The following is a 27,640-nucleotide window of genomic DNA, read 5'->3' on the forward strand; positions in this document are numbered from 1 at the left end:
CACGGATAAACTATTTTACAAGTCCCTCTTCAGTTCGAGGCTGACGCTCCGGGCTCACAGACAACTTCACATTATCTGATTCAGATGATTCATCCGTCTCAGTATCACTGTGCTCCACGATTTTCTTGTGCTCATACGATGCAAGTCGTGTAAACACAGTCGACAGCCGCTGGGCTAGTAACTGCGACGGGTACTCCACCAAATAGTACGACGCCGTCGCCAACAGAATCACCAGCCCGAACACGGAAAACGTCTTGTCGTAGTAGTTCGTCTCCTCCTCAATCGGTGGCGTGTAAATCACGAACACATGCAGCAGATAGACGGAGAAACTGATCTTGCCCATGTAGCGCAGCACGACCCACTCGAAGACCTGCGATACTGTGGACGGCAGGATCATCTCCACCACGATGAGCAGCGACAGCTTCACGCTCGTGAACGGCATGATGTAGCTGGTGGCAGGTGGCAGCGGTATGCCCAACCAGTCAAAGAAGAGACCGCGGAAGACGACGCTGAGGTAGGCTGCGATCAAGACAGCCTCGACGATACGAAGTCCAACGACGTGCATTGTGCGGAACTTGAACCCGGTGGCTTTGATCCACGCGTCAAGCTTCACGAAGATGACAGCGGCCATGGAGCCCGCGATGAACGTCGGCAGGTGCATACTCAGAGGCTGTTTGTAGTAGTTGTTTCGCGTTGTGTACAGGCCTTCGTGGATCACCCAGACGTACAGCGGAACGAAGGACATCCACCAGAAACGACCGAGCTTGAGCACGGTTAGCACGAACGCCGGCAGGATGAAGTAGTACGAGATCTCCAGAGGCAGCGTCCACATCAAGAAGTGTCGGTGTTCCGGATGAAAAGTGAGCGTCTGGAACAGGTTGAAGTCTTCGGGTTGACTCACCTTATAGTATCGGTTCTTGTACTCGAACGGCATGAGCCACAGGGAGATGGCCACCAACGCGAAGAGCGGGTACACTCGGAAGAATCGCTTGGAGAAGTAGTCGGCTAGCGTATACCCCCACTTGCGGTAGGACGCCTCCTCCGCGAACATCTTGATGCTCTTCTTCATGAAGATCATGGTGAGCAGAAAGGAGGAGAGCACGAAGAAGGCGTCGACGCCGACGGCGCCCATGTAGATGTCGTGCATGTACCTGGTGTGCTGCGTGACGACAAATATGACGGCGGCACCGCGGATACCGTCGAGGAACAGGACCTTCGCGGCAGGTGACGAGCGAGTTTGAAGAACTTTATCCTCCGGAGATTCCCGATGAGCACTAGAGAGCTGCATCTCTTGGGTCTTTGCTTGGGCATTGCCGTCCTCAACGATCCGAATACTGATGGCGTTTTCTGCCTTCGACCCCAGCATTTGCTTGCAGAGTATCGAGCCTGCTTCACTGGAAGTTTTGGCTGAACGCGGCAAGTCGAAGAATGCGCGATGGAAGTACTTCGTAGCCTAGAGGATAGCCTCCAATGCACGTCCTTAATCAATTTTTACGAGCACCAATGAGGGATGGTATGATTTGCTTCACCGTTCGCTGGGCTAGGCTTGGATTGGAAACAGAAACAGCTGCTGCAAGTGCGATAGAGTGACATCGAAAAAGCAAGTTTTGAATTCATCTTTCTTTGCAACACATAAATATTATTAATAATAATACATGTATTACTACTAATTGAAATATTATAGTGACCACATGTGACAAGAACTCGAGCCCAACGTAGATATCCTTTTAAGATTTTTTTGTTTCACTTTCCTTCTTGGTAATATTTTACTCTTTCAGAGTTTAATAATGATTAATTAAGCCTGCGTTCTCGGAGCTCAAATTGATGCTAAAACGCTTGGAAAACGCATCTCTAAGCTCGGAGATCCTGCCTCAAACAATTAGTTTTTTCGTGTGTGAAGCAACGCGAAGTGCGACTTGAACGGGAAGGGCTACTAGTCTCGTCACTTTGATTAAGCTCGCCAATATCTCGTCCCGGACCACTGCGTAGTCAAAGCTCTGCATCGCATAAACCACGCCTCCATGAATAGAATACATGTAATATACATTACTTCAGTCTTGGTAAAACGCGCCAGCACGCTAAAAATGCTTTTTCACACGTGGTACAGTACTTGATCACGGGAATACGCGGGTTGATGTGGCAATGATAAATCAGAAAGCCGTAATCTTACCGTGCGGTTGTAATTTACAGCCGCTTATAAAGCAAGCGGCTCCGCTCAGTACCGTACAGTTGTGCCCCCCATATTCTCTAGGGTAGATGTTATCAGTACCTGAATTTGAATTAGTTTGCACAGACAAGAGCAAGATAATAACAGTGCTGTGTTGATTAGGTTTTACATTTTATTAGATGTATGCGGTGGCGAATACGGGGGGTACAACAGAAGATGCATTCAATCTACGAGCTGGTCATACGGCAGCACGTTACTCGTAGGGTGAGACATCTACCAGGGCCGTATTGGAAATCACGACAGGGTAGCAGACGCTATCATCGTCCAAAGCTGGAGGGTTCAGCTCCCGAGAACATAACCAAACAACCCAAGCACTAGTGAGGATTACAAGGACCACCCAGTGTAGCTTAAAGCCGCGGCTTTATTCGGGCTTTAAGGCTTTATTGGTCATTTAAGCCGCGCGGCTAAAAGGGCTTAATTGGGGCTTTATTCAATAAGCCGCGACTTTAATCGTCCTAATATCCGGACAACTTCCTTAGAATTTGAGTCAGATGGAGGCCAAGATGTACACTTCATCGTATATGAACATCCGAAAAGCATGTATACGGCTGTATACCTGGAGGGCTTTATCTTGCAAATCGCACGTGATAATAAAGCCGCAGCGAGGAGCTTTAAGCCACACTGGACCACCGGGGTGTCCATGGAATGGAAGGTGCAGAGACAACCTGACGATGGGCAGCCGTCATCGACAAGGCGACAGTGGATGTGGCGCACTGGATTGCGGACAATCAAGTTGACGAGATGTTGAAGCCGAATATGGACATGTGTAACTGATAGGGTGGCAGAAAGCAAATCAAATAGCAAAAACTGACGTTATATATGTTCATTTATACACGAAACCTACCTGCGGGAATCGTACCATTACCTTTTTGAACGAAGCAAGAGTTATTGTGATCGGCGACTGTTTTGTCCTTTCCAAATGTCCTTTTAATTGGACCTTCGAGGGCGAGGGTAACGCATTAATTTAAGGCAATCCGTGATTGCATTCGGGGTATAATTCGGAGTTGTCAATATTAAATAAGGTCGGTTATGTTGTGTGGCTTTGCGGCAGAGATGGAGCCACCAGTCATTGTTCAGAATTCCCTCCCTAGGTGTACTCGGCAGATTTTCGCTGGAGAGCAATAACGCTACACTCAGCTTAATTGCCACCAGCTGTACCTGCTTTGCGTATTGGCTTGACTTCATGAAGAGTTTCATGTCGGCCCAAGTCGTCTTCGTAGAGTAGCTATTCAGAGCCGAGATCACCTTCGCCTCAGCTATTGACTAGACCTTCTCAAAGCTATCATGCTCTTCGTCAATCCTAGTTCTGCTAGTCTGTCAAAACTCCCAATCCTTACTTCGACTCTCTGCGTTTATATATGTTGTGGACGCTCCGAATGCCCAGCCAAGCATGGGCATTCTGAGGGAGTTACTTATAAATCGGCTGGAGAGGACGCTGATAAAACAGACTTCAAATCTAAGAATTAACATCTAACATTAAGTTGACCTCCGTTTATATATAGCAAGTCGTGAGTTGCGTTTCTTAATAGCGCTGTAAATCGGTTGATTTGCAAATTTATAGGACATCCTGCATGGCTTTCACAATAATAAAGCTAATGCATATATACCACGCATCTCAGTGCTGACTCCCTAGACGCAGGCACCACCATCAGAACTGTACTGGGTGTTGTCGCACCACAATCGTCTGGCAGCATCCTAAATCTGCTGGGGTCATGATGACGCCGGCAGACGGTCACCTGCATTAAAGTAAACATTGTGAGCATGGCCAAGCTGACCAGCAGCTGCATCCGCGACAACCACACATTGTTCGTTGAAGAACCCTTCCGATCGTACTACAGAGTTCCCCGGCAAAGGGAGAATTGCGTGCAGCAATTTACCTTGCACAGATAGTACGGATCTGCAGAAGATTTGCTCTTGCTGCCGCAATGCTATACTGATCTAAGTTACATTTACTGGTCTTGCGGGAAGCATGGATGCATGCAGGTTGCACACATGCTTTGCTATTAGTCGTGTAGTTCGGAATAATGCAGTGCATTTGGATCTAGATGAATTCCTGTGCTAATCTTGTAACCTCGCAGTCTTTATTGGTCCCACCTTTCTCCCTTTGCCGGGGAACTCTGTAGTATTTACTATTCAGGATCAGTATTTGGGCTGGTGGGGTCGTTAGCATTAGCCGCTTACAGAAAGGCAGGGCAACTGGAGATTATTGGTTCACGATATTATAAATTCAGGGACGCAGCGCAGTATAATAAAGGCTCGATATCGTAGCTGAACTGGCTTGCTCGCAACCGGAGCACAGCAGATGACAGGACTCCTGCAGCTGGCAAATCGACCTACAGGCCAGTCGTTCTTGCTTCCATTCAATGTTAAACGAGTGCATGTATTCAAGAAAAGATAATGGCATCTACGAGGCCTCGAAGGGTTGATAGGTTACCACAAAATATGCTTGTACACATACGAATAAATCGATAACCCTGACCGGTTCATAATGGTACGTGCTGCAGCAACTGGCAGAGCGCACGCCTACGAAGTCTATTACTGTACCGACATTTGTGTATTAGAGGACAATACAGTTAATGATTACGTTCTTTAAGATGCATCACGCGAACAGTGATCAAGAGTGGTACAGGTATGCACCGGATTTGAAACCGGCATTCATGGGAGGTGCATGTACAGTACAAAAGTACTGAGTTAGATACAATGTGGCGATGCGAGATACCTGAGGGGGAATTGCTAGAATTCAACTAGAGGAGCAGCTTATCAGTCCTACATGTATTCCTGCTTATACAGTACTTGTTTTCTATTGAGTAGGGGGTGTGCCCTGTGGCAGCGCCCCACCAGATTCGCAGCACCAGCCATTGGCGCTGATTATGCAGTGTCGCTGTTGGTGAAGCCCACAAGCAGTAGAGAATGTAGGTAGTCGTCACAATGATGGGGTAGGCCGGGTGTTGGTTGGTGCTCTCGTCGACACTGCCTTCGATGTCGTCTTTTGATACTAAACAGTACAACACTCCACAAGAGTGCATGCTACTAAGTACATTTGTATCTTTGTGACAACTTTGTGCAATCTTGCAGTCTTTATTGGTCGGGGGATGTCTGTACTTGCTACTATTTACCGTGGTCTTTTCAGTTGCATCCTCATGTAGAGAATAACTCAACGGACAGTGCAAATATCATACAACAGTACCGGTACTTTGAAATTTGCACTGTCCAAATAGGCGATAATGCCGTTGTAAGTTCATGTAATTAATCATGAACGTCAATCCGCCAGCGTGTAGCGGGTCTATCTGAGACCGACATACCATTCCTGGACGAGAGCTTTATCTTGAATAGTCGTGGAAAGGCTTATTTGGTTCGAGCCATTAAAATTCTAGTTCCTTCGTCTTGGATAGTAAATACAGGTAGCCTCAATCGTATATTGCTCAACTACAGTACATGCACACGTATCGCAGCAGGCTGCAGCACAGCCCCACAAACTCCCTACACTGCCTATCTACCATCTGGATGTTAATCATTGTGACAATGCCTTGGCCGATTAAAGGAATACCCTGACAGATAATATTAACACAACAAGGGAACGGATGTCATGAGTTTTTAAATTTGGTAGCAAGCATTCACCCCGTCCTGTCATTTTTGAAAAAAAGCCAATAGATGGCAAACCAAGTGAATTCATGTGGTGTCAATAGTCACTACGTCCGGCTCCAAGAGTGTGTTGAGAGGCTTCGTACAGGTAATAAACAGCAAGACTACACTTGGCTAGATGTACAAGCATCACACCTACTGTACATGTATTTGATGCTACAATCACAAGTCATTCCTCGATTTGTCGAGTTCAGTTCAAACCTTCGAACTTGACAAGCACCAGACAAATGCACGGATCAAGAGCATACACCGAGCTGAACATTTTGGACGGTGAAGATGACAGCACTCAACACCATGGCAAGCAACTGGATGACAAAATTTCCATGGGTAATTACGGCTTCCAGCCGGAAACAGCTCTTCAGCCTCGCTCGTCACCTGTCGCGAAGGTCCTGTTCCTCGATGGCATCCGCGGCGCCGCCGTCATATTTGTCGTCACGCAGCACACCAGGTACATGCACGACATTTACATGGGCGCCGTCGGCGTCGACGCCTTCTTCGTGCTCTCCTCCTTTCTGCTCACCATGATCTTCATGAAGAAGAGCATCAAGATGTTCGCGGAGGAGGCGTCCTACCGCAAGTGGGGGTATACGCTAGCCGACTACTTCTCCAAGCGATTCTTCCGAGTGTACCCGCTCTTCGCGTTGGTGGCCATCTCCCTGTGGCTCATGCCGTTCGAGTACAAGAACCGATACTATAAGGTGAGTCAACCCGAAGACTTCAACCTGTTCCAGACGCTCACTTTTCATCCGGAACACCGACACTTCTTGATGTGGACGCTGCCTCTGGAGATCTCGTACTACTTCATCCTGCCGGCGTTCGTGCTAACCGTGCTCAAGCTCGGTCGTTTCTGGTGGATGTCCTTCGTTCCGCTGTACGTCTGGGTGATCCACGAAGGCCTGTACACAACGCGAAACAACTACTACAAACAGCCTCTGAGTATGCACCTGCCGACGTTCATCGCGGGCTCCATGGCCGCTGTCATCTTCGTGAAGCTTGACGCGTGGATCAAAGCCACCGGGTTCAAGTTCCGCACAATGCACGCCGTTGGACTTCGTATCGTCGAGGCTGTCTTGATCGCAGCCTACCTCAGCGTCGTCTTCCGCGGTCTCTTCTTTGACTGGTTGGGCATACCGCTGCCACCTGCCACCAGCTACATCATGCCGTTCACGAGCGTGAAGCTGTCGCTGCTCATCGTGGTGGAGATGATCCTGCCGTCCACAGTATCGCAGGTCTTCGAGTGGGTCGTGCTGCGCTACATGGGCAAGATCAGTTTCTCCGTCTATCTGCTGCATGTGTTCGTGATTTACACGCCATCGATTGAGGAGGAGACGAACTACTACGACAAGACGTTTTCCGTGTTCGGGCTGGTGATTCTGTTGGCGACGGCGTCGTACTACTTGGTGGAGTACCCGTCGCAGTTACTAGCCCAGCGGCTGTCGACTGTGTTTACACGACTTGCATCGTATGAGCACGAGAAAATCGTGGAGAAGAGCGACACTGAGGACTCAGATGAAGCGGATACAACTAAGTCTACCGCAAATCTGCTTGTTCGCTAAATACAAAACACTTCGAATATGGAAACGAAGGTTCAGGCTTCGCTGTAAGAGTCAATTCTTCAAGAATTGATCGTTGGTATCCATTAGTGTACTCCACAGACACATTTGTGATTTTTACTAGACACTACCCAACAATAAGTGGTGTTTACAAACGTGTTAGTATGGTTGTGCTTCTGCAACTCTAAAAAAACAGCTACGAGGTAGTCATTTCTACTGGTGGTGGTGCGATGGGCATAAGTGGTACAATTGGAAACAAAACGGAAGAAGAAATGCGTGCAAGACAGCGCTAAATTGAGCTGACTGGTGGCGGTCCTGCACGGGCTCTTGCCAGCCTGTCACTGTGCGGACCAAACGAGCCGAGGGCAAGCTCTAGCAAGCACCAATGACAAGCACCAATGAGTACTATTATGAACCGTACTCGATCCGAGACGGCCTGCGCACCGCGTGGGAAAAAGAAAACTAAATGCATTTAGTGTTAGCTGCTCGACTCTCTCAACTCCAACCAACACTCACGGGTCAAACCCGCTATCAAATGCAACGGCCTGTCCTGCTGATTCATTCTAATAAGTTCTCACCGTTTGACAATCTTGCCATCCAGCTAGTTCCTCGCAGGCACGGACTCATGAGCTTCATTTGCCTCGCAATCCCTTGACCGTATCTCCAATATGTATTTCAACAAGTACCTCCTACAGTACCTCCACATACATGTTGACAGATGTGCTTTATTTACTCTGATAAAATGTGTTAACAGTACAGTTAGCGTATGCGTATGTGCGAATACTATATCAATAAATTATATTAACGTTACACTTTGGGAGGCATGAGAGACGCGTAAGGCAACAAAGGCCACGATGGAAGAATTTCTTCCATTCGTATTGAATGTTTATGTGTGTGTTGGAAAGCAAAAGCCGAAGTGAGTAATTCATTCACCGAATCCTAGTCCATAACAATTGTTGCCCTGTGTCTCCTCGTGCTAGTCCTCTTTTGTTTGCTACCTATTTCCTCCTAGATCAAACAGTATTACCTCGAGAGTACAGCCCTTGCACCCGAAGCAGATTCTGGTAGTTGAAATCAAAGCCAAATGTCCAATCAAATCCCAGGACCGGATCCCACCCGCCAATCAGATCCCAAATAGCGTGGGTACGCAGAGCAACTGTAAAATCCATGGCCACGTTTGTCCATCAACCGTGTGAAATAGATTGGCTCTGAAACAAACCCGGTGGCATCGTGTTTCTGACCTTTGTTCACTGACACGTCTCACAAGACTTGACATAAGACCTAATACTCCTAATCATATGCCTCCAGTAGTAGTCGATTCAACAAGCGACGTGTCCGCTCAATTCCAGGGTGCCCATATACCTCGACGTCGTGAAACTCAAACAGTATTGCATTTATTAATTCCTCATTGACTGGTACAACCAGTCGCGGTACATCGTCATTCGGTCCGCAGTACATCAATTTCTTTCCGTGGACAAAATAGCGCTCGATGTACTTGACGTTTGCTTCAGAAGCCGACTCATTGCCCTTCAGTATTTGTATAATGGTGTTTGTGTGAGCATCTTCACTATACCTAGCGATGGCTTGGTCGACCACGGACGTAATTCCTTTTTTACACGAGCATGTACTACAGCAGACGCTACAATCATTTCCAGCGAATGTTTGTTGACAAAATACCATCTGCCACAGTATTTGATGAGCCAGGTATGTATTTAAATGTAACAGGATATTCACTCAGCTCGTCATACCATCTCGCAATCCGTCGCTAAATGCTTTTTCGGGAGAACACACTCTCGAGCGATTTGTGGTCATTCTCGACAATAAATGTTTTGTCGAGAAGGTATACACGCCAGACTCGCAACCCAAACAAAATCGCTGACAATTCTTTCTCTCGGATTGAGTAGTTTTTCTCAGCATCTTTGTATTTCCGCCCTTGAAATGCTACTGGTCGCTCGACTAGATCACCTTCATGCTCTCCTAATTGGAAAAGAACTCCTCCAATTGCAAAGTCACTTGCATCCATTGGAAGATAGAATGGTTTCGAAAACTCTGCTGTTGCTAGGACTAGTGTGTCCAAAATTCGTTTCACGAGCGTCTCGAAGTGCTGTATTAACTCAGGAGTCCACTTCAATTTTTCTTTTACATTTTTCGTGGTTTTGGTTTTCAGCATATCGAACAGAGATCCAGCATCGCGGGCAAACCCGTCACAGAACCACTGCGCATAGGTTGCTTTCCCTAAATCCGACTGCAATTCACTTCTTTTAGCGGGTCGTGGCCAGTCTCGAATTACAGCAACCTTCTTTGGATCGATTCTAACCCCATCTCGCCCAATGTAATCTACCAAGCAAGGTACCTCAGCTGAACAGAATACACATTTGGTCAATTTCGCGTAAAATTCATTCTCCTCTAGACGGCTAAATACTTGATCCAACGCGACTAGATGAGTACCAAGATCTCGAGAGCGCGTGAAGACGTAAATATCATCGAAGTACGAGAGACAGAAGTGAGCTATGTGGCGTTGGGTTTTGGAGCCGAACAGTCAAGGTCCGGCGGACGTTGCACCTTTCAGTGAACGGCGACAGAGTGTCTTGATTGGCTGGTCTCATTTCCCGCGCTATAGTGACCTAGGAACAATAGTGACCGAGGTCTCGGCTGGGTCTAATAAAACCCCGGCCGAGGTTAAAAGCCTCGTTTGTACCCATTTCGTGTCGTACCCTCGGCTGTGTAGAGCCGGCTATACGATTTCCCACAGAGATCTGTTTACACTTGATATTTGTATAGAGATATAGGACTAGCCAAATGATGACCTACAGAGGCTCCCAGAGCTGTAGGATAAGAAGAAATAAATCAGCAGTCTTCCCGACAAGCCACCAAGGGTCAAGTCCGTCTTCGGTAAGTCTAGCTAGCTTGTCTTAGGGTCTGGATACGCTCGGCTGCGTGGGATGCCTGTCAGCGAGCTTGAGGTACATTGAACCGAGAGTTTGTTGCTGGTCAGTCCAAGAGATAGGAGTGGCCGAGAGTTAGGGGCGACAAGGAGTGTCGGTCCCTATATATTGGTGGAACCCGAGTGTTCCCAAGTGTATTTCACTACCCGCCGAGGTTACCCTCGGCAAACCCGTATTAGGCGTGATTGCCGGTACCCTTACTTCTGAGGGACTGCGGGGGTTCGCGCGAAAGCGCAATATTGCATTCTAGCCCTCGCTCGTGGCTAGTAGTGCAGGTTTTAAGGTTGACCGAACTCAACCTTGGTATACAGAGGCGCTTACAACCAACCCGGTGTAAGGGATCGTTCCTGGTCTTCAGGTGTTGATCCAACGTTCGCTGACCTTTCGCGAGGGAAGCGTGTGTTGTTGGTGGGACTCATACCGTTCGGTAGTGAGATTTTCTGCGTGTTCCTACACGACAACTGGTGCCGCGACCCGGGATTGGTGTGACCTTCTGTGTGTCTTGGTTGCATATAGGTTTTTACCTTAACGAGCATTCGAGAGAAGAAAGAAGAGAAGAAGAGAGAAGATGGCGAAAGAAGCGAAGTCAGCGGTACCAGCAACGCCGGCGAGGTCAAGTGGAACGCGTACCGAGGGTTCGGGGCGTTCCGGTTCGTCGTTCGCGACGCCGAGTACGTTGGCGTCGATCAACGAGCGTTCGGACAGTTTTGATGAGCCGATGGACTATTCTGACGCCAAGGATGATGACGAAGAAGATGACCTGGAAGAGAAGGCAGCTATGCCCGAGCTTTCGGAAGCCGCTGCAGTATCTGCAGGACGCAGCGGAGGGGTGAGGTCGCTTGCGCGAAACCTCACCGAAGAGTTGAACGAAGTGGCTGGTCCCGAACCAGCCAACGGTTACGACGAAGATGAGTCCCACGATCACCGATCGTCGGCGATGGCCGAGGATGCAAATTCTCGGCCGAATGGCGGCCGGCCTCCTCTTAACGGAGACACCCCGGCCGCCAACCGAGTTCTGGGTCGATACCTAGAACTCATGAAGGTGAAGAGCAACTGGATGCGATCCTTCGCTCCAGAGGTTGTTCGCCAAGCCATCTGGATGGAGCTCGGTGGCGAGTTAACTGTGCTCGTGGAGGCGTGGAGCACTCGGCAGGTGGCCGAGGACACGGTGCAACTCCTACGCGCTATGGGATGTGAACCCCAAGTGTTCCCGTCGGAAGCAGACCTCCGAGCATGGGCACCCGAGGACGCCGCTACGGCGCTTCGCAAGTGGAAGCAGAAGCTTCGGTCGGCCTTCGGGGTGGCCGAGGCGGGAGTTAGCCGTCCACCGAACGTCCGCCACGCATCGGATCCGGTCGACCCGTCCATGATTCCATTGCCCTCGACCCCTGGGAGACGCCCCAGAGGGTCGACCGAGGCCGGAGTATTTTCGGCCCAAGGTGCGACGTCGACATATTTCCAAGACTCTCACATGGTGACGCCGAGGTCGGTCAGTCGCACAGAACGACTGGCGAGAGAGGCCGAGGGATATCGAACCGCTCCGACTGCCGGACAAAGTGCAAGTCGGACGCCCAGCCGACGTTACGACCTCCGCGATGACTCATCTGACGAAGAGTCGTTCGACGTCGGAGACACCGGGGGTGACTTGACGGGAGAATGGGCACGCCAAATTCGTGAGCTGAGCGCTGTGGGGAATGACAGTGCGACACCGAGGCTAGAGATCGCTACGCATCTCCCACTCGGAAACATCAAGCCGTACTTGGGACTCCGCGACAAGAGCGAGAAGTCCATGCAGTGGCTCCGAGCGTTCATATACGAGATGAAAGGGACGCACACGCCGCCTAACGAATGGTGCATGGCGTTTGAATTGAGCCTCCAAGATGGTGCTCTGCATTGGTACCGACAGCTGCCCCGCAAAACGAGACGCACGTGGAAATTGTTGAGCGATGCGTTCATTAAGTACTACTGTTCGAGGTTCAACCAGTCTGCGAAGGCTCGGTACTACTCGGCTAAGCGAGAGGAGAAGGAGCACGTCTGCGACTACCTCAACCGACTTAACGGCTATGCTCGCAACGCCGGAGTGCAGTTCGAGCATGGCGGTCGTGATGCAAAGGACCACGTCGAGCATTTCTTGGATTCGTGCGACGACCGAGGTCTAGAAGAGCGTCTGTGCCATGTCCGAGTTAAGAACATTCACGACCTCGAGGATATGATCAATGATATCCTTCGTCGCAGAGAGCGAAAATCTGGACGCGAGTCCTCGGTCCGCCGCCCTCGAGGGCAAGAGGTAGCACGCCGACGCGATGGTGGACGCTCCGAGGATCCGCGGGACGGCTATCGCCGAGACCGACGTCACCGAGAGGACGACCGTCGTCGAGAAGACCGTTACCGAGACGATAACCGTCGCCGGGACGACCAACAATATCGACCGAGGGTCACTCTCACTGACGCACTGACCAACATAGTGACAGCACTGAATGCGGGACGCTGGGTGGACGCGCGTGGAGGACACCCGGAAGCGTACAACGACGGATATGATGACACCGAGGAGTATAGGCCGGAATCTCACTCTGGCGATGACGACCGATACTCCGAAGGGTACTCGGACGACGGATACGCGTCGACCGAGGACCGAGGCCACGTGGCTGCTGCAAACGACTCTGAACGTCGCAATGCGGCTGAAGGAACGTTCGCTCGCGCCGACAACCGTCGGCTGAGGACAAGTAACGGCCAACGCCCGTATGACCGAGACGACCAGCGCCGAAACTCCACCGGACGCGATGGTCGACGCCAATATGGTCCATGCGCCGCCTGCGGAGGACTCACCCATTCGGCTCACTACTGCTTTAAGCGATGCAAGATGTGCAAACAGGTTCATGATGCCGGGAAGTGTGAAGCCTTCCAAGAACTCACGAATCTCCTCCGAGCTAAGGTCGAGAAGAAGGACCTTTCGCCGGAATTGCAGGAACTCGTCTATGGGAGTCATTTAAACTAGGCAGCCCGCCAACTGAAACTGGGTTGGTCCCAATCGGGCTGCCACAGTTAGCCAATCCTGCGCTGGATGCGGACTATATGTTCGCATTCGCAGGTGTGAGCAAACGGCCTGATGACTTGAATATGGAATATGTGAAAACGACGGAAAATGTAAAGGAGAGAGGCGTAAGCCTCGGTGAGAGTGAAGTGAGTGGACGACGTGTGGACGGAGACGGAGTGGAGCTAACCGATGCTTCGATCCTCAGCATGGCCAAAATCGACCATCCATCCCGAGACCTCGGCCAGACGATTAAACTGTTATCTGGCGAGAGAATGGGGTGGTGGTCATCCCAGCGCTATGACAAGAGGAAGCGATTGCGAGCCCTCGTCAATGGGGCTGTAAACGACTCGCGAACGAGGATTCTGCTGGACACTGGAGCGAATGTCAGTGTGATTTCCGCGTCATACGCGAAACGGTTGCGCTTGCGCGAAGTTCCAGATCACGATAGGAGTCTGGAAGTGCGAGGAATTAACCCAGGGGTGATGGAGACCCGCAGACGAGCACTCGTTAAAGTCACGCTAGGCTGGGAGCGCGTGTACGAATTTGAAGTATGGGTTATGGATCACAGTGCAGGAGTGGACGTGGTCCTGGGAACAGACTTCATGATTTGTGGTGTAGGGAAACTCATATTTTGGGTAGACCACCCATTCTGGCCCAGCTAAGTACGTCGTACCTAATCGGAGTTCGCACCTAAGCGGCGAACTCGGCGAATCGGTCGGACTCGGCGAGCACCAAGACTCAGCGACTCAGCGAGCGTATTCCATTTGGGAGAGGATAAATCAGGAATCGGAGCGAAGGGTCGGCCGAGATCCATAGCGACCCGACTCGGCGAAGATCAACTAGGAAGCTGAGCGAAGAGTCGCAGGGAGATCTATAACGACTCCATTTCACTAGGTATTTGTATAGGATCGATAGGAGACCAAAAGGGGAGCCCGAAGGGACTCCCCGAAGACACAGAGATAACAAAACAGAGCAGAATCTTCTAAGTCCAAGAACAGCGTATACTTTCCGGTAAGTCCCTGCGTGGACTGGATTATGTCTGCCGTCGTTCCCCGAGAGGCATAGCTTGTAGGGGAATCGACTGGTAGCGCCAAGAGATCAAGGTCGGCCCGGGGTGGGCACTTCTCGCTACCAGCGAAGACAAACCTCGTCGAATCGACGAGTCGGTGGGTCTGCACAACCCAGGACACCGCAATCTTCTAGCTGAGCGTACTCTGCGCTCGGTGACCTGTAAAAGCGCTCGCGCGCCGACGTCCATCCTTTGGTGGAGGTCACAGGGTTTGAGGAACGGAAGCTGCCCCGCTCAGGCGAGCTTCTGGAGTTTGGATTGGTACTCAGCGAGAGCAGGGCCTCAACTGGACCCGGCTGGGCCGAACCGCAAAGGGAACCAACAGAACCCTGCGCAAGCCCAACAACGCCGACCTGACTCGGCGAATTGTTGTGTTGTTGCGTGGAAGCCGCACTAACGAAGTTTTTGTGAATCACAACACCACAACTGGTGCCGCGACCCGGGATTCAGGAGTGTGCTTTGTTTTCGTAGGTACCAAGTAACCAAGTTTCGAGCAAAAAGTGAGAGAAGATGGTCAAGGGATCGACAAGTCCGAGCGATGCAAGTCCGGCGACGGTCGGAGGATCGCCGCTCGCTGAGTCGAGCTCGACGAGGGCAAGCGTCGCCGCCATGGAGGCGGATGTGACGCGGACCGTCCAGTTCGATGAGTTCGACGACGATGACCAAGGAAGAGAAGAAGAAGAAGAAGAGAAGGATGATGATGATGAGAAGACGGGGTACGACGGCGTGAAGACGGCCGCCGAACTCCGCGAAGAAGTGGAAGAAATGTCGCTGCAAGTCAGCCGCGTAGGGAACCCTCGACCTGTCGAGCGCAGCCTAGCGGCAGGACTCAGCGAAGATGCTGATGATGAACAAGGCCTGGTCCCGGGTGACCGACCGCCACTGGTTCCGAAAGCCACGAGGAACGCCGAGACTCCGAAGGCTAATCGAGTCCTGGCCCGACTCGTCGAAGAAATGAGAACTGGGAGCCGGTGGATGAACATGTTCGCGCCCATGTACATGTGCCAGGCAAAATGGCCGGAACTCAGCGAGGAGTTGAGCCAACCGATCAATAGCCAGACTATAGAGCAACTCGTCGAGGACATAGTGCTGTTACTCCGAGCGATGGGCTACCGATGTGGCCACAAGCCCAGCAAACCCGCGCTGACAACGTGTAATGTGAGTTCGGTCGGGGTTGAGCTGATGAGATGGAAGCGCAAGCTGAAAGACTTGTTCGGCATGCAAGGGGGACTTAAAGGACAAGTGCCGAAGTCCCGCCGAGCTGGTGAATTGCTCGACGAGCAGAAGGCACCTCCGCCCGCGACCGTACAACCGTACGTCACGGAACCGTATGTGTTCCCGGAACTCAGCGAGGACCCATCCAAGGTCCCGCTACCAAAGACCCCCGAGACCAAGCGCGGAGTGTTTCGACGCTCCGAGGGGACACCGTACTTCGCCGACTCGCACATGCAAACTCCCAATAAGGTCAGTGAGCAGCGCAGCCGACGTCCGATGGCGGAATTTCTAACGGATGAAGAAGCTGCAGAATTCAGACGCTTGGTGCGCGCTGATGCTGCAAGGACGTCAGGCAGAGACGACGAGCTGAGCGAGGATGACAATTACGCGGACCGACGCGAATTTGACGAGTCACCGTACGACCATATTCGTCAGCTCAGCTTCGATGGGGCTGAGAGCGACCGAGGTCAAGTACTGGAGATTCGGACGCATGCACCGCTCGAAAAGATTGCAACATTCGATGGCAAACGTTATCGGTCTGACGACGCACTGCAATGGATCAAGCGATTCATCTATGAGATGAAAGGGACATGCAAGCCACAAGATGAGTGGTGCGAACCATTTTCGCTGAGTCTGGGCAAAGCTGCCAAGGGGTGGTATCGCCAGCTTCCAAAGAAGACCCAGCGAAAGTGGAGTCTACTCAGCGAAGCTTTCCTGGACTATTACTGTTCGCAATTCGACCAGTCGGCCAGGTCCCGCTACTACTCAGCGAGACGTCGAGAAAACGAACACGTCTGCGACTTCTTGCTGCGACTTAATGGTTATGCCCGGACGGCACAGATCCAATATGAGAGAGGGGGCGCTGACGCTGCTGATCACGTCGAGCATTTCCTGCTAAGCTGCGGAGATGACGACGTCATGGACCTATTGTATCCACAGCGACTCAGCGATATCCACAAAGTCGAGAAGATAATCAATCAGCGACTACTCGGCGAGAAGCGCAAGAAACAGCGTGACCGCCTGAGCACGGCCCGTAGCCGAGAACCTCGGCGAGGGGACTCGAGAAGCGACCCAAGTCGTCGGAGCGCGTCTCGCAGAGATAACCAACGCGACGATCGCCGAGACGACAGGCGCGATCGACGCGATGAACGCCGAAGCCGTCGAGAGGATGATCGCGATCGCCGAGTCACTTTGGCAGACGCTTCTGTGAACGACCTGTGAGCCGCACTCGACAATCGCCGAGCAACGGGAGACACTGATCTATACGACTCATCGAATGGCGGAAGTGATCTTGATCAACTCAGCGAGTCTGAATCTGACTATGGATCCGACTACATCGACACTGGTAATACCAGCGATCAACCCCGCTCGTCCAATGAGCGCGGAGAGTCATACCGGTCCCGTCAGAACTCAGCGAATCGCCCCGACCGATCAAATGAACGTCGAGACCGACCTGATCGCCGGGACCGCCAAGATGGATCTCGAGAGCGACGAGCTTATGGCCCATGCGGAGCCCCAGGCCACGACGCACACTTTTGCCGCAAACGCTGCAAATTCTGCAAGCAAGTGCATGACGTAGGCCGGTGCGAGCTATTCCAACGTTTCGAGAAACTCGCCAAGTTTGTCAAGACGTCGGTCGACAAGTCCACCGTCCCGGAAGATCTCCAGGACATTTACTCGTCGAGCCATTTAAACTAGTGGGCTCGCCAACTCTGACTGGGTTGGATAAAACCGGGCTGCCACAGTCAGCTGAACCAGCGGTAGAAGCGAATTTCGTGTTCGCTTTCGTTGGTGAAGCGAAACGGCCCGACGAGTGGAGGAAGATTGACGGGGAGACGGAACGGATGGATATGGATATGGATAAGAACGACGGACTCGGCGAGTCGAGCGAAGATGACGACCGAGTAATTGGCAGTATGGATATAACTCAGCGATCGATGATCTCGATTGGTCAAGCCAAGAAATGGAAACTGCTCCCTGGTGAGCGACTCGGTTGGTGGTCATCGAGGAAGTTCGATCGCCGAGTACGAATGCGAGCTCTTGTTATGGGAGCTGTGAATGATGAACGAACCAAGATATTGTTGGATACTGGAGCAAACGTCTCCGCAGTAACTGAAGCCTTTGCAAGGAGGCTACGGTTGAAGCGATTGACCAGCCTGGACAAGAGAATCGATGTTCAAGGAATTGCGAAGTCCAAAGTGGTGACTACTTCTCGAGCAATGGTTAAAATCACGCTGGGATGGGAAGTAGCTTACGAATTCGAGGTGTGGATTATGCCCCACCACGCAGGGGTGGACCTGATCCTGGGCACCGACTTCATGATACCAGCTGGTATTAGGTTGGACCTGTACAACTCAACGGCAAAGCTTCCCGATGAGGTTGTAGTTCCTTTGATCAAGTCGTCGTGAGATTTCGACGAGACAGAGTACGGGCGCGAAGTAATCGGTGGTCCTCCGGAGTCATTAGATATTACAAGCCGAGCTATCGCCCAGTTCAAGCTTCGACGGAGGCAACCCAGCGTGTCAACTCACGAACTGTAGGTTCGACAGATGAAAGGGGTGATCCCGACGATCGAACATAATGCGAAGGGACGAGCGGTGCGAGTGTTGCTGACGAATATCTCGTCGAGACTCACGTGGTGTCCTGCTCACTTTCCGGTGATCATGTGGATTCCTCACGGAGTATTACCACGGGACGAAGGGTATGTGCGAGTGAACTCAGCGAAATATCGCGATTGGCAAATACTTGCCTACGAAGGCGCTCTCGACAACAGGCTTCTCAAGCGAGAGCAGCGTTTGTACATGGAATGGCTGAGTCGACAACCTCCCGCAGTCGAACAACATCATTACAACACTCCCAAGGCGATTCAGAAACGATCGAGTCGCAGCGAGTTCGCGAATGAAGCAGGAGTACACGCACCGGAAGAGCTCAGCGAGGCCCCGGACTTTCAAAGGAGTCCCGCGCTTGCTGACTACGGAAAAGAAATTGATGACTCGGCGAATCTACTGAAGTCAGACCCAGCGAGAGTTCACGACGATTCGCCCCTCAGTGAACCCAGAACAGACTCAGCGAGTTGGAATCCGGGACTCTACCCGGTCAATCGCAAACAAAGTTCGCTGAGTCTCTCTGATGAACCACCGACGCTAAAAGTAGCTACAGCTGATGGAAATATTGAAGAAGAGCACGTGGTAGGTCACGAACACCCTATAGTTCGTTCGTCTTCAAGCAATGATACACAAGAAAAGTATTCCAACGAGATGGACAGGGGTGACCAATGGGACCCGGGCGAATCCAACTCGAGCAACTCGATGAGGGAGAGTAAACCACAGTTACCATCTGAGGACGATGTTCAACAAGAAAAGACCGCTCAACAAACACTAGATAGCGGCAAACAATGTCTCATCGACTGTGGAGGGGTAGACATCGCTGACGACCCTGTCGAAAATCTCCGGTTACGATTCCTCAATGTAGTGAATGCTACCGAAGCGTCTGTATCAACGACCTCTGGTCCAGATGATGACACACGGCTCGCTGAGTTTGAACACTCGTCGAGCGACAAGAGTCTGACAGATTACGCGCACGAGTTGGCCTTCTTGCCCGATCTGACGGATGTCCAACCAACCGACCTCGATTATGACGGTGATAACGTTGTGTCGTCAGCGCATGACGCTGAGCAGAGAAGACAACTCATCGCCACCCTGAAACGGCATAAAGCGATAATGATTTCTAGTGGAAACGCACTCCCGCCTCCAGCATACGGAGTAGTATGTGATATTGACGTCCAAGGACATGAACCGATCAAGCAACGAGCTCGGCGAGTGCCATTAAAGAACCTGAGTAAACTATACGAGCTCTTAAAGGCACTGCTGAAAGTCGGACTGGTGTCGTTCTCGAAGAGCCCATGGGCATCACCCATCGTGATAGTGATGAAAAAGAACGGGGTCGACATTCGGCTATGCATCGACTACAAGATGGTGAACGCCATTACAGTCAACATGGAATATGCTATGCCACTCGTCGATGACCTCCTTACAGAGCTGGAAAGCTATCTCTGGTTTTGTTCGCTTGATGCAGCGAGTGGATTTTGGGCAGTGATGATGACTCAGCGAGCCCGAGAAATATCCGCCTTCGTGTGCGCTCTGGGCCATTTCGAGTGGCTGCGCATGCCGTTCGGCCTAAAAAATGCGCCAATGATCTATCAACGACTCATCGATAATGCCCTTTGGGGGTACGTACAACCGAGGGGTGGATGGACTGCATTTGCCAAGAACATGCAACGAGCGGAAACAGCAGCAACAGCTCAGCGAGCGCATCGACCAACTCGCCTATTCCGAAGTAATGATTCACCCTGCCACGGGGCTAAATTTGAAGCTGATTATCGTGCCCTCGCTGAGACAGACTCACTCCAGGAACTCATAAACAGCCCCGAGAGTGACATGTTTAGCACCGGCGAGCCCGACGAGTCCGAACTCATACCCGTTTTCGGCCGAAGATCGTTCGTAGACGACATTTGTTTCGGTGGTGCTACCTTCGATGACACTTGATCGCTTACTGACAAGATTCGCTGAGTGCCGAATAAGTGTGAGCTTTACGAAGAGCATATTCGTTCAGCAGAAGGTGGACTTCCTGTCTCACAAAGTGACAGCCGACGGGATCGCAGCTGACCCGAAGAAGCTGGCAGCTATCGCTGAACTACCATTTCCGAAAACGAAGAAAGGCATGCAAGCCTTCCTTGGGGCATTGAACTATTACAGCCGTTTTATTCAAAACATGGCACTATATGGAGCAGTCCTCTATCAGCTCAAGGAAGACGATTTCATGGACGAAAGCCAGCTGACGGCTGTCAAAACATCTTTCGCTGAGTTAAAACGGAAAGTGTCTGAAGCACCAATACTGCGACACTTCGACTCGGCGAAGGATGTCCATGTCATGGTCTTTGCTAATGCCTGGGCACTAAGCAGTACAATGATGCAGTCCCACGACAACAAAATCCACCCGGTTAGATTTTGCGGTCGCGTGCTGAAAGAAAATGAAGCGAACTACACGCCAGCGGAGAAGGAAGTGCTGGCATTGTTACAGTTACTCAAAATATTCTACACATTAGTCGCTGGGAAAACCATCCATGTCTACACGAGGTTTTCGACGCTAGAATGGTTATTCTCATCAAAAACATTATACGGGCGCGCTGTGAGTTTCGCCGTCCTGCTGTCACCCTATCACTTGAAGATCAAGCGTGTACGTGAACGAGATGTCGAATTCGCTCAGCTTTTACAAGCTTCGATCACTCCTTTCATCGGACTCGACGAGTCACTAGCTCACATTGCACCCATGCCTAAGAACTCAGCGAGTATCCGAATGGATCCCGAGTTGCTGTACGCGCGCGTGCCGCGCGACTTCGACGGACATGTCCTGTCTTTCGATGGGTCGGCGAAGACCGAGAAATACGGCGGTTATGGAAGTTGCTCGTGGATCTTGTAGCGTTTACCGAATTGGGACATTGTGATCGCCGCGAGTGCTCACCTGCCGTCAACAACAGTTAATATCGCTGAGTACACCGGGATGAACCACGGAGTCCTCGCGGCACTGGAACGAGGGGTGACTGACCTGATCGTTGTGGGCGACTCCAGGCTCGCAATCCAGCAATCCATGGGGGTGATAGCATGTAAGAAGGAGACCCTGCAAAGGGAATTAGCACGCCACAAAGAACTCGTCGAACGCCTGAATTCAGTCCGCTACCTGCATGTAGTCCGTTGCTATAACTCGGCCGCAGATGCATTAGCCACTGAAGCTCTTGAAGCCATGGCAGGACGCGTTGTCCTCAGTGGAGATCGAAAAGCAGAGCTGCGAACGCTAAACAGAATCCAAGAGAAGTTGTATGCCGTCACAGACTTAACCGAAGGAGAAGAGATTCCTAAAGTCTCGGCAACCACACGAAGCCAAGCCCGTCAGACTCGCCGAGTCAGATTCGCCGAGGACGAACAAAATGACTCAGCGAATGAACCAACAACGCCAGTAGCGTTAAGGAGAAACGATTCGCCAAGGCTCACCGATGACAGCGATAAATACGACGAGTTCGAAGCAATGTACAAGCCTCCAGGAACTCAAAGAGTGATTGAACAAGGTCACACTACAATTGAACAACAAGAGCCACCAAGCGCCCAGAACATTGACCCGTTAACCGTTCAGACAGAACGGCGGGAACGAATATCGGCAGCACAAGACGAAGAATGCAAGTGGTCAGACCTAAAACAATACTTACGAGGTGAATTCGATGAGCTCACTCGACGAAGAGCTGGAAATGCAGGCAAAGTTGCTGACCGATTCGTGCTCAGCGAAGATGACCTACTGTACTATCTGGGTCGCCGACGAGAGCGAAAAGAACCCAGCGAAGAAGACATGAAGCTGAGACTAGTAGTTCCGACAACGCTCATCGACGAAATCTTAGCGAATTGTCACAACTCCATCGAGGGAGGGCACCAGGAATCGTGAGAACGTATCACAGGGTGAAGACAGACTACTATTGGATTGGGTTGTATGCCGATGTGGTCAAGCATGTCCAAGCGTGTGAAGACTGCAATACCAGCAAGAGTAAACCCCACCTGCGAGGGTATTCGCCAGGTAACGTAGTATCAGACAGACCATTCCAGATCGTGTCCATGGATTTCGTTATTCCACTACCAAAGACTCAGCGAGGGAACACTGCACTGCTTCTCTTCCAGGATCACTTTACTGGATTCGTGATCGCCAAGGCAATGAGCGACACAGGGGCACTTGAAGTGGCAAAGGCATTTGAAGAATGCATTTTTCGTCGGTTCGGAGCTCCTTCGCTCATTCGACACGATAGGGATCCAAGATTCATGAGCGAAGTCTTCCAGACGTTTTCTGAGATGATGCAGTCTAGGTCACGAGCCACCCTGAGTTATCGACCTCAAGCAAATGGTCAACAAGAGCGTAGCGTCAAGACGATGATCCAGACAGTACGCGTCTACGTAGAAGACCCGTTACAAGCTGACTGGGATGACATCGCAGAAAAACTCGTCCACGCTATCAACAACTCAAGAGATTCGACTCGGCGAGAAACGCCATTTTACTTGGTACACGGCTGGGATGCTCAGTCTACACTAAAATCGATGACTTCATCCATTCGCCGAGCCTCAAAAAGCCCAGCGAAACAAACGACGTCAGCAAACGCTATAGAATGGCGCAGGGAAGCAAACCGGCAGCGAGAGATCGCGCTCATTCTTGCCAAAGAATACCAACTGAAAGAAAAAGCCCGGCGAGCCAAAGAGCATAACGAATCGTTGAGCCGAGCGGAACAAGGAGCTGTTCCTTCAACGAGTAACGAAGACAATAGACAATTAGACGAGACAAACTCAGCGGGAGATGGCACAGCAACTGCAAGCGCGAACGAAGAATTAGCTGAGTCCGTGCAGTCACTATTCAGAGAAGGAGACCAAGTCTGGTTGTTCATGGAACGGGTGAAACCCGGATTGAAGAAGAAACTTGCACACCGATGGCACGGACCCTTCCGGGTCAAGCACAAGGTAGAAGAATTCGCGTACGAGCTAGAACTACCGGACAAGAGCGGTTATCGATTCTACCCCGTGGTTCATGTATCACGGCTGAAGAAGGTGACTGAGCTCAGCGAACGTCCCACGACTCAGCTAGTCGATGGTCTCAGCGAAAACGATCGATTTGACTTTGACGAGGAGTTGCTGCCGGAAGACAGCTGGGAACCTGACGAACGAACTGGGCGATATGAAGTAGAAGCCATTCTCGATGATGAAATGCCGCTTTCGACGAGTACCGACCGAACTCAGCGTCTGTTCAAAGTAAAATGGGTGGGATATGATGAACCCACGTGGAAACCCTTGTCGAATTTATCATGCGGAGGCCTTCTGTTTGATTACCTTCGCCAGAAGAAACGTGAAAACCGTCTGCAAATGGTGCAAGTTGCAGACGAGTGTTAAAGGCTATTGCATACGAAGATTGACTACCAACCTGTGAAGACAGCAGGCAGGTTGGATGGATGGATAATGCTACTGCGTCATTGCATAAATTGATATTACGAAATGGATGAAGTATGGATTACGAAGAAACAAGAAAGAACCACCAAGACTCATCGAAATCAGCGACTAAAAGAACCTGGGCCTTGGCGATAAGAGACAACTCGTCGATGAAGAACACCAGACAAAGTCTGCGACTCGACGACCTACGACTCGTCGAAAATACCTTCAAATATGCGAATGTCCGCACGATTAGCGGGAAGAGCTGCACTCCCGTCGACGGATGGAGGGCATGGTTCATTTGGATCCACGTCCTCCTCGAGATCGAGCTCGATCTCACCGATCGAAACACCCTCGGGAGCGAACATAGGGAATTCGGGATTACGCGGACGGAAACAGGTGTTGTACGGGTGCTTCTCCGGATGGGTCAACCACCACACTCGCCACGGTTCCTGGTCATCCAACTCGTCGAGCTCGGCGAGCCAATCTGACCGTATAGGAAACCACGGCTGATTAACCAGAGCATACATCGGGACAGTTGGCTCGAAATATAACTCCGGGTCGAGGGTCGGTGCGGGACCAGCTGCTGAGCGAGTCGCCGCAGCTTCATGAAGAGCCGTCTCGAGAGACTTCATTACAAGTCTCAACAAGTCCCCACGACGTTTACGCTCGGCGCTATACGAAAGCCACAGCGTTAGGAGCTCAGCGAGCTCAGCGACCGATCGACCAGGGTTCAACTCGGGATGCAACCCAATGATTACACTCGAATCCACCAACCAGTGGTTCCGTTCCCAGAGCGCCACGAAAATCTTGGTCCGAGTATCACTGTCCTGAGCCTCGTCGAATTCGCGCGAATCTCCAAGAAATCGGGCCCAAGCATCACACAAGATAGCCACTGGGTCAGTTGACTTCGCTGACCTCTTCTTCATGTGAAGACGATGGCGAGCCAAGTCAATAGCATTCTCCGAGATGAACATGGGAGTCTCAGGAAACTTGGCGAGAACGTGCTGGCAGGGGTGAGACGAGTCGAAGACCTTCATCATCTGCCGAAGGCCATCGAGAGACATCGGAGTCGACATAACTTGAGGCTTCCCGTCGATATCTTCCATCTTCACAGGAGATCGACAAGCCGTAATTTTCGCCCAGCACCGAGCAGAACCATAGTGGAAGAATACCACGTCACGAGTCTGGCGCATCGCCGGAGTCTCGCGTGCCTCACGAGCAATCGCTTGTGCTGCGCGAGCACGCAATTTCGCGAGTGGCAGAGCGAGAGTCGGAGGCAATTCGACGACTGACGTACTCGCCGAGAGTGTGGAGGTACTCGGCGAGGCCAAAGTTGGTTTCGCTGAGCGAGCTTGACGCGAGCTGGTCGGCCGATGAGAGACCGAAGAAGAGTTAATCTTTTCGAAGACCGAGGTCCCGACTTCTGAGGTCGCCCCTTCGACACCTTCGCGGAGCCGTCGGTTTAGAGACGGGTGCTGGAGATCTCGCCGAGCTCTTAGCTTTCTTGGTAGCTCGGCGAGGGACCTCAGGAGCAGCACGTTTCTTCCGAGATGACTTGGGGGAAGCGACAGGGGCACAACCACGCTTCACCACTGACGGGACAACTCGGCGGGCATCGGCGTAACTCTGAAGTTTCCCGCGAGGTGGAGTTCGCTGAGCTGAGAGATCCATAGTGCTCGTTGACGACGGATAATCGTCATCAGACTCAGCGACCATACTTGCATCCGGAACAGGAGGCTGTATCTCACTCGACGAGACGGAAGGTGCTGCGGCTGTACCCAGAACGTCGTCATCGGCAGCGTCCAGCTCCTCGAGGACAGCATGTGTGATGCATGTAGCATTACGCGCAGCTGCTCGAGATGGACGACATCGAAGCGAAGCCGCCGGTTGGAGAGGCATCAGTGCCGGGGCAACCGAAGGAGGCGTGTAGACGATTATCGCCGAGCTGCTGAGAGAAGTACTTGAGACAGAACTCGTCGAACGGGCCGGGACTGAACGCGATCCAGCTGTAATGCCCCTCGACGAGCTCGGAGAGTGTGACGGCGAAAAAGCTTCACTCGACGAGTCCAACAGCTGCGTAGATACGGAAGCCGAACTCGACGAAGGGCTAGAGCTGTCGAGAACTGTAACCTGAGCCTGAGACAAGCTGGCCAACACGACCGACGAACGGGCCAGGTCAGAATCGGCCGTACTGGGCGATTCGGGTGACGGTTTACCAGAGTCAGTAGTCGTTGGCGGATCGGGGCTTGGCGATGGACTCAGCGACGGTCGCTGAGGGCGATAGCCAGACGATCCAGGCCCGAGCAGACTGGAGGCCGGAGCTCGGAGGCGCTTCCGACCAGGGATCAGGAGAGAAGGAGAATACTCGTCGATCACCTCAGCACTGAGCAAAGTGGTGGCGGGATCGAAACCCTCTTCTCCAGGAACCGGACGTTCGTAGAGACCACGTGGAACACTCTTCGAGCGACTCCGACGAGAACCAGCAGCTGTGGGGGAAGCTGGATTCGCATATCGGCGAAGACGCTCCGACGAGGTCAGATCGCGGAGTGGTGCGTTCCGCAACTGGGAGACCGAACGGCGACTTTGACGACGCGACTGGCAACGGGAATGAGTTGAGCGGGAACGACCAGATAGAGCCCGAGAAGCTGCACTCGCTGAGCTCGGTGAGAAATCACTCGCTGAGCTCGGGTGGGCAACATTCGCTGAGTTTGACTGAACCCCGCTCGGCGAACTGGCAGAAACTTGAATCGATGAGCTGACTGGGCGAATCCGGAGAGTGATTTCGCTGGGACTCGTCGAGCCAGCCAGCTCAATCGACTCTGGGAAGCGCTCAGCGAGGATCCGGCACAACCGAGCGTTCAGATGAAGATCCCGTGGATCCAGCCCAGGCACGTCAACTCCAACAAGTGCAGCGACCGCTAAGTGAGGGTCGTGCACCGGATAACGGCCGTTGTGGCGAATCACCGCCTTCTGGCTCAAGATCACCTCAGCCTGTCTCGAGATGGTGCGCTTAGCGTTAGCCAGAGCGTAGTCACCACCCGAACACGCCAAGACGGCGGCCTCCTGAGCGTCGCGAAAGTATTTCGTCGCCACCCCGCGGAGAACAGTCTGCGCAGCATTCGCTTCGACGAGCTGTCGACCAAGCTGATCGATGGTCCGCTCTCGAGCAGCTAACTCGGCATTGAGACCTTGAATGGTCCTTTCGGCAGCCTGAGTTCGCTCGGATTCAAGCTGCAAGTCCACCTTAGCTTGAGCTTTGAGCTGAAGGATGGTCTTGTTGAAGGACTCGACGAGCTCAGTAGTCCTCAGCGATGCTGCCCTCCACTTCGCTGTTTCATGCGTAGCGGTATCCAACCGGTGCTGGGTGTTAGCGGACTCGGCGATAGCGGACTCCATCCTCTTGAGGCGGGCAGCGGCGACTCGCTCGGACTTGGCGAGCTTAATCCGAAGGTCGGCGACCTCGCTCGCTGTATCAGGAAGCGGAGCCACATCTTGTCTCACAGCCAACAGTATGTCGGCGAGTGTATTAGCGCCCAAAATGGATTGGCGCAACGACGCATCGTCAGGAAGAGGAGCGCTCGTCAAAAGGAGAGAAACGAGCGAGGCCAACGCGGCGTCACGCTGCTTCTGGGACTCCTCGTGCTCGGCGAGCACGCGCCGAATCTCAGCGAGGCCAGCGAATTCGCCTGCCGCGAGATTCGACGAGTCGAACCCAGCGAGGCGAGCCAAATCAAGAAGAGGAGTCGCCGGACTGAGCGAATGGGAGCGAGCGGAGGCTCCAGCTCTACCAGGCGTCGACGAGACCTCTGGGTGTGGAACAGGAGCCGGCGTAGCTGGCGGTCCAGCACGGCTCGGCGAATGCACCATGCTAGCGAGTCGTCGAAAAGATCACCAACGTAAAATCTGCTGCGAAGAGACTCGACGATGAATCAACAGAGGTCCGGAG

General features: G+C 52.0%; 4 protein-coding genes across 4 annotated transcripts; 3 read left to right on the plus strand and 1 right to left on the minus strand.

The window, feature by feature from the left end:
• Positions 1-10: 10 nt before the first annotated feature.
• On the minus strand, positions 11-1,366 carry KRP23_12480 (uncharacterized protein; the record flags this gene model as incomplete). The annotated part of the gene is made up of 1 exon (XM_067883103.1): positions 11-1,366. One exon carries the CDS (start codon positions 1,364-1,366, stop codon positions 11-13), a length of 1,356 nt encoding a protein of 451 aa, XP_067739388.1.
• A 4,730-nt stretch (positions 1,367-6,096) lies between these two features.
• KRP23_12481 (uncharacterized protein) lies at positions 6,097-7,425 on the plus strand (the record flags this gene model as incomplete). Its single annotated transcript, XM_067883105.1, has 1 exon — positions 6,097-7,425. One exon carries the CDS (start codon positions 6,097-6,099, stop codon positions 7,423-7,425), a length of 1,329 nt encoding a protein of 442 aa, XP_067739389.1.
• Positions 7,426-10,935: 3,510 nt separating this feature from the next.
• On the plus strand, positions 10,936-13,362 carry KRP23_12482 (uncharacterized protein; the record flags this gene model as incomplete). The annotated part of the gene is made up of 1 exon (XM_067883106.1): positions 10,936-13,362. The coding sequence occupies one exon, from the start codon at positions 10,936-10,938 to the stop codon at positions 13,360-13,362; it is 2,427 nt and encodes an 808-aa protein (XP_067739390.1).
• A 1,618-nt stretch (positions 13,363-14,980) lies between these two features.
• KRP23_12483 (uncharacterized protein) lies at positions 14,981-16,906 on the plus strand (the record flags this gene model as incomplete). Its single annotated transcript, XM_067883107.1, has 1 exon — positions 14,981-16,906. The coding sequence occupies one exon, from the start codon at positions 14,981-14,983 to the stop codon at positions 16,904-16,906; it is 1,926 nt and encodes a 641-aa protein (XP_067739391.1).
• Positions 16,907-27,640: the final 10,734 nt, after the last annotated feature.

The sequence above is a fragment of the Phytophthora ramorum genome (assembly GCF_020800215.1).
Source record: "Phytophthora ramorum isolate Pr-102 chromosome Unknown Phyram_PR-102_s0015, whole genome shotgun sequence".
In the NCBI taxonomy this organism is placed as follows: Eukaryota; Oomycota; class Peronosporomycetes; order Peronosporales; family Peronosporaceae; genus Phytophthora; species Phytophthora ramorum.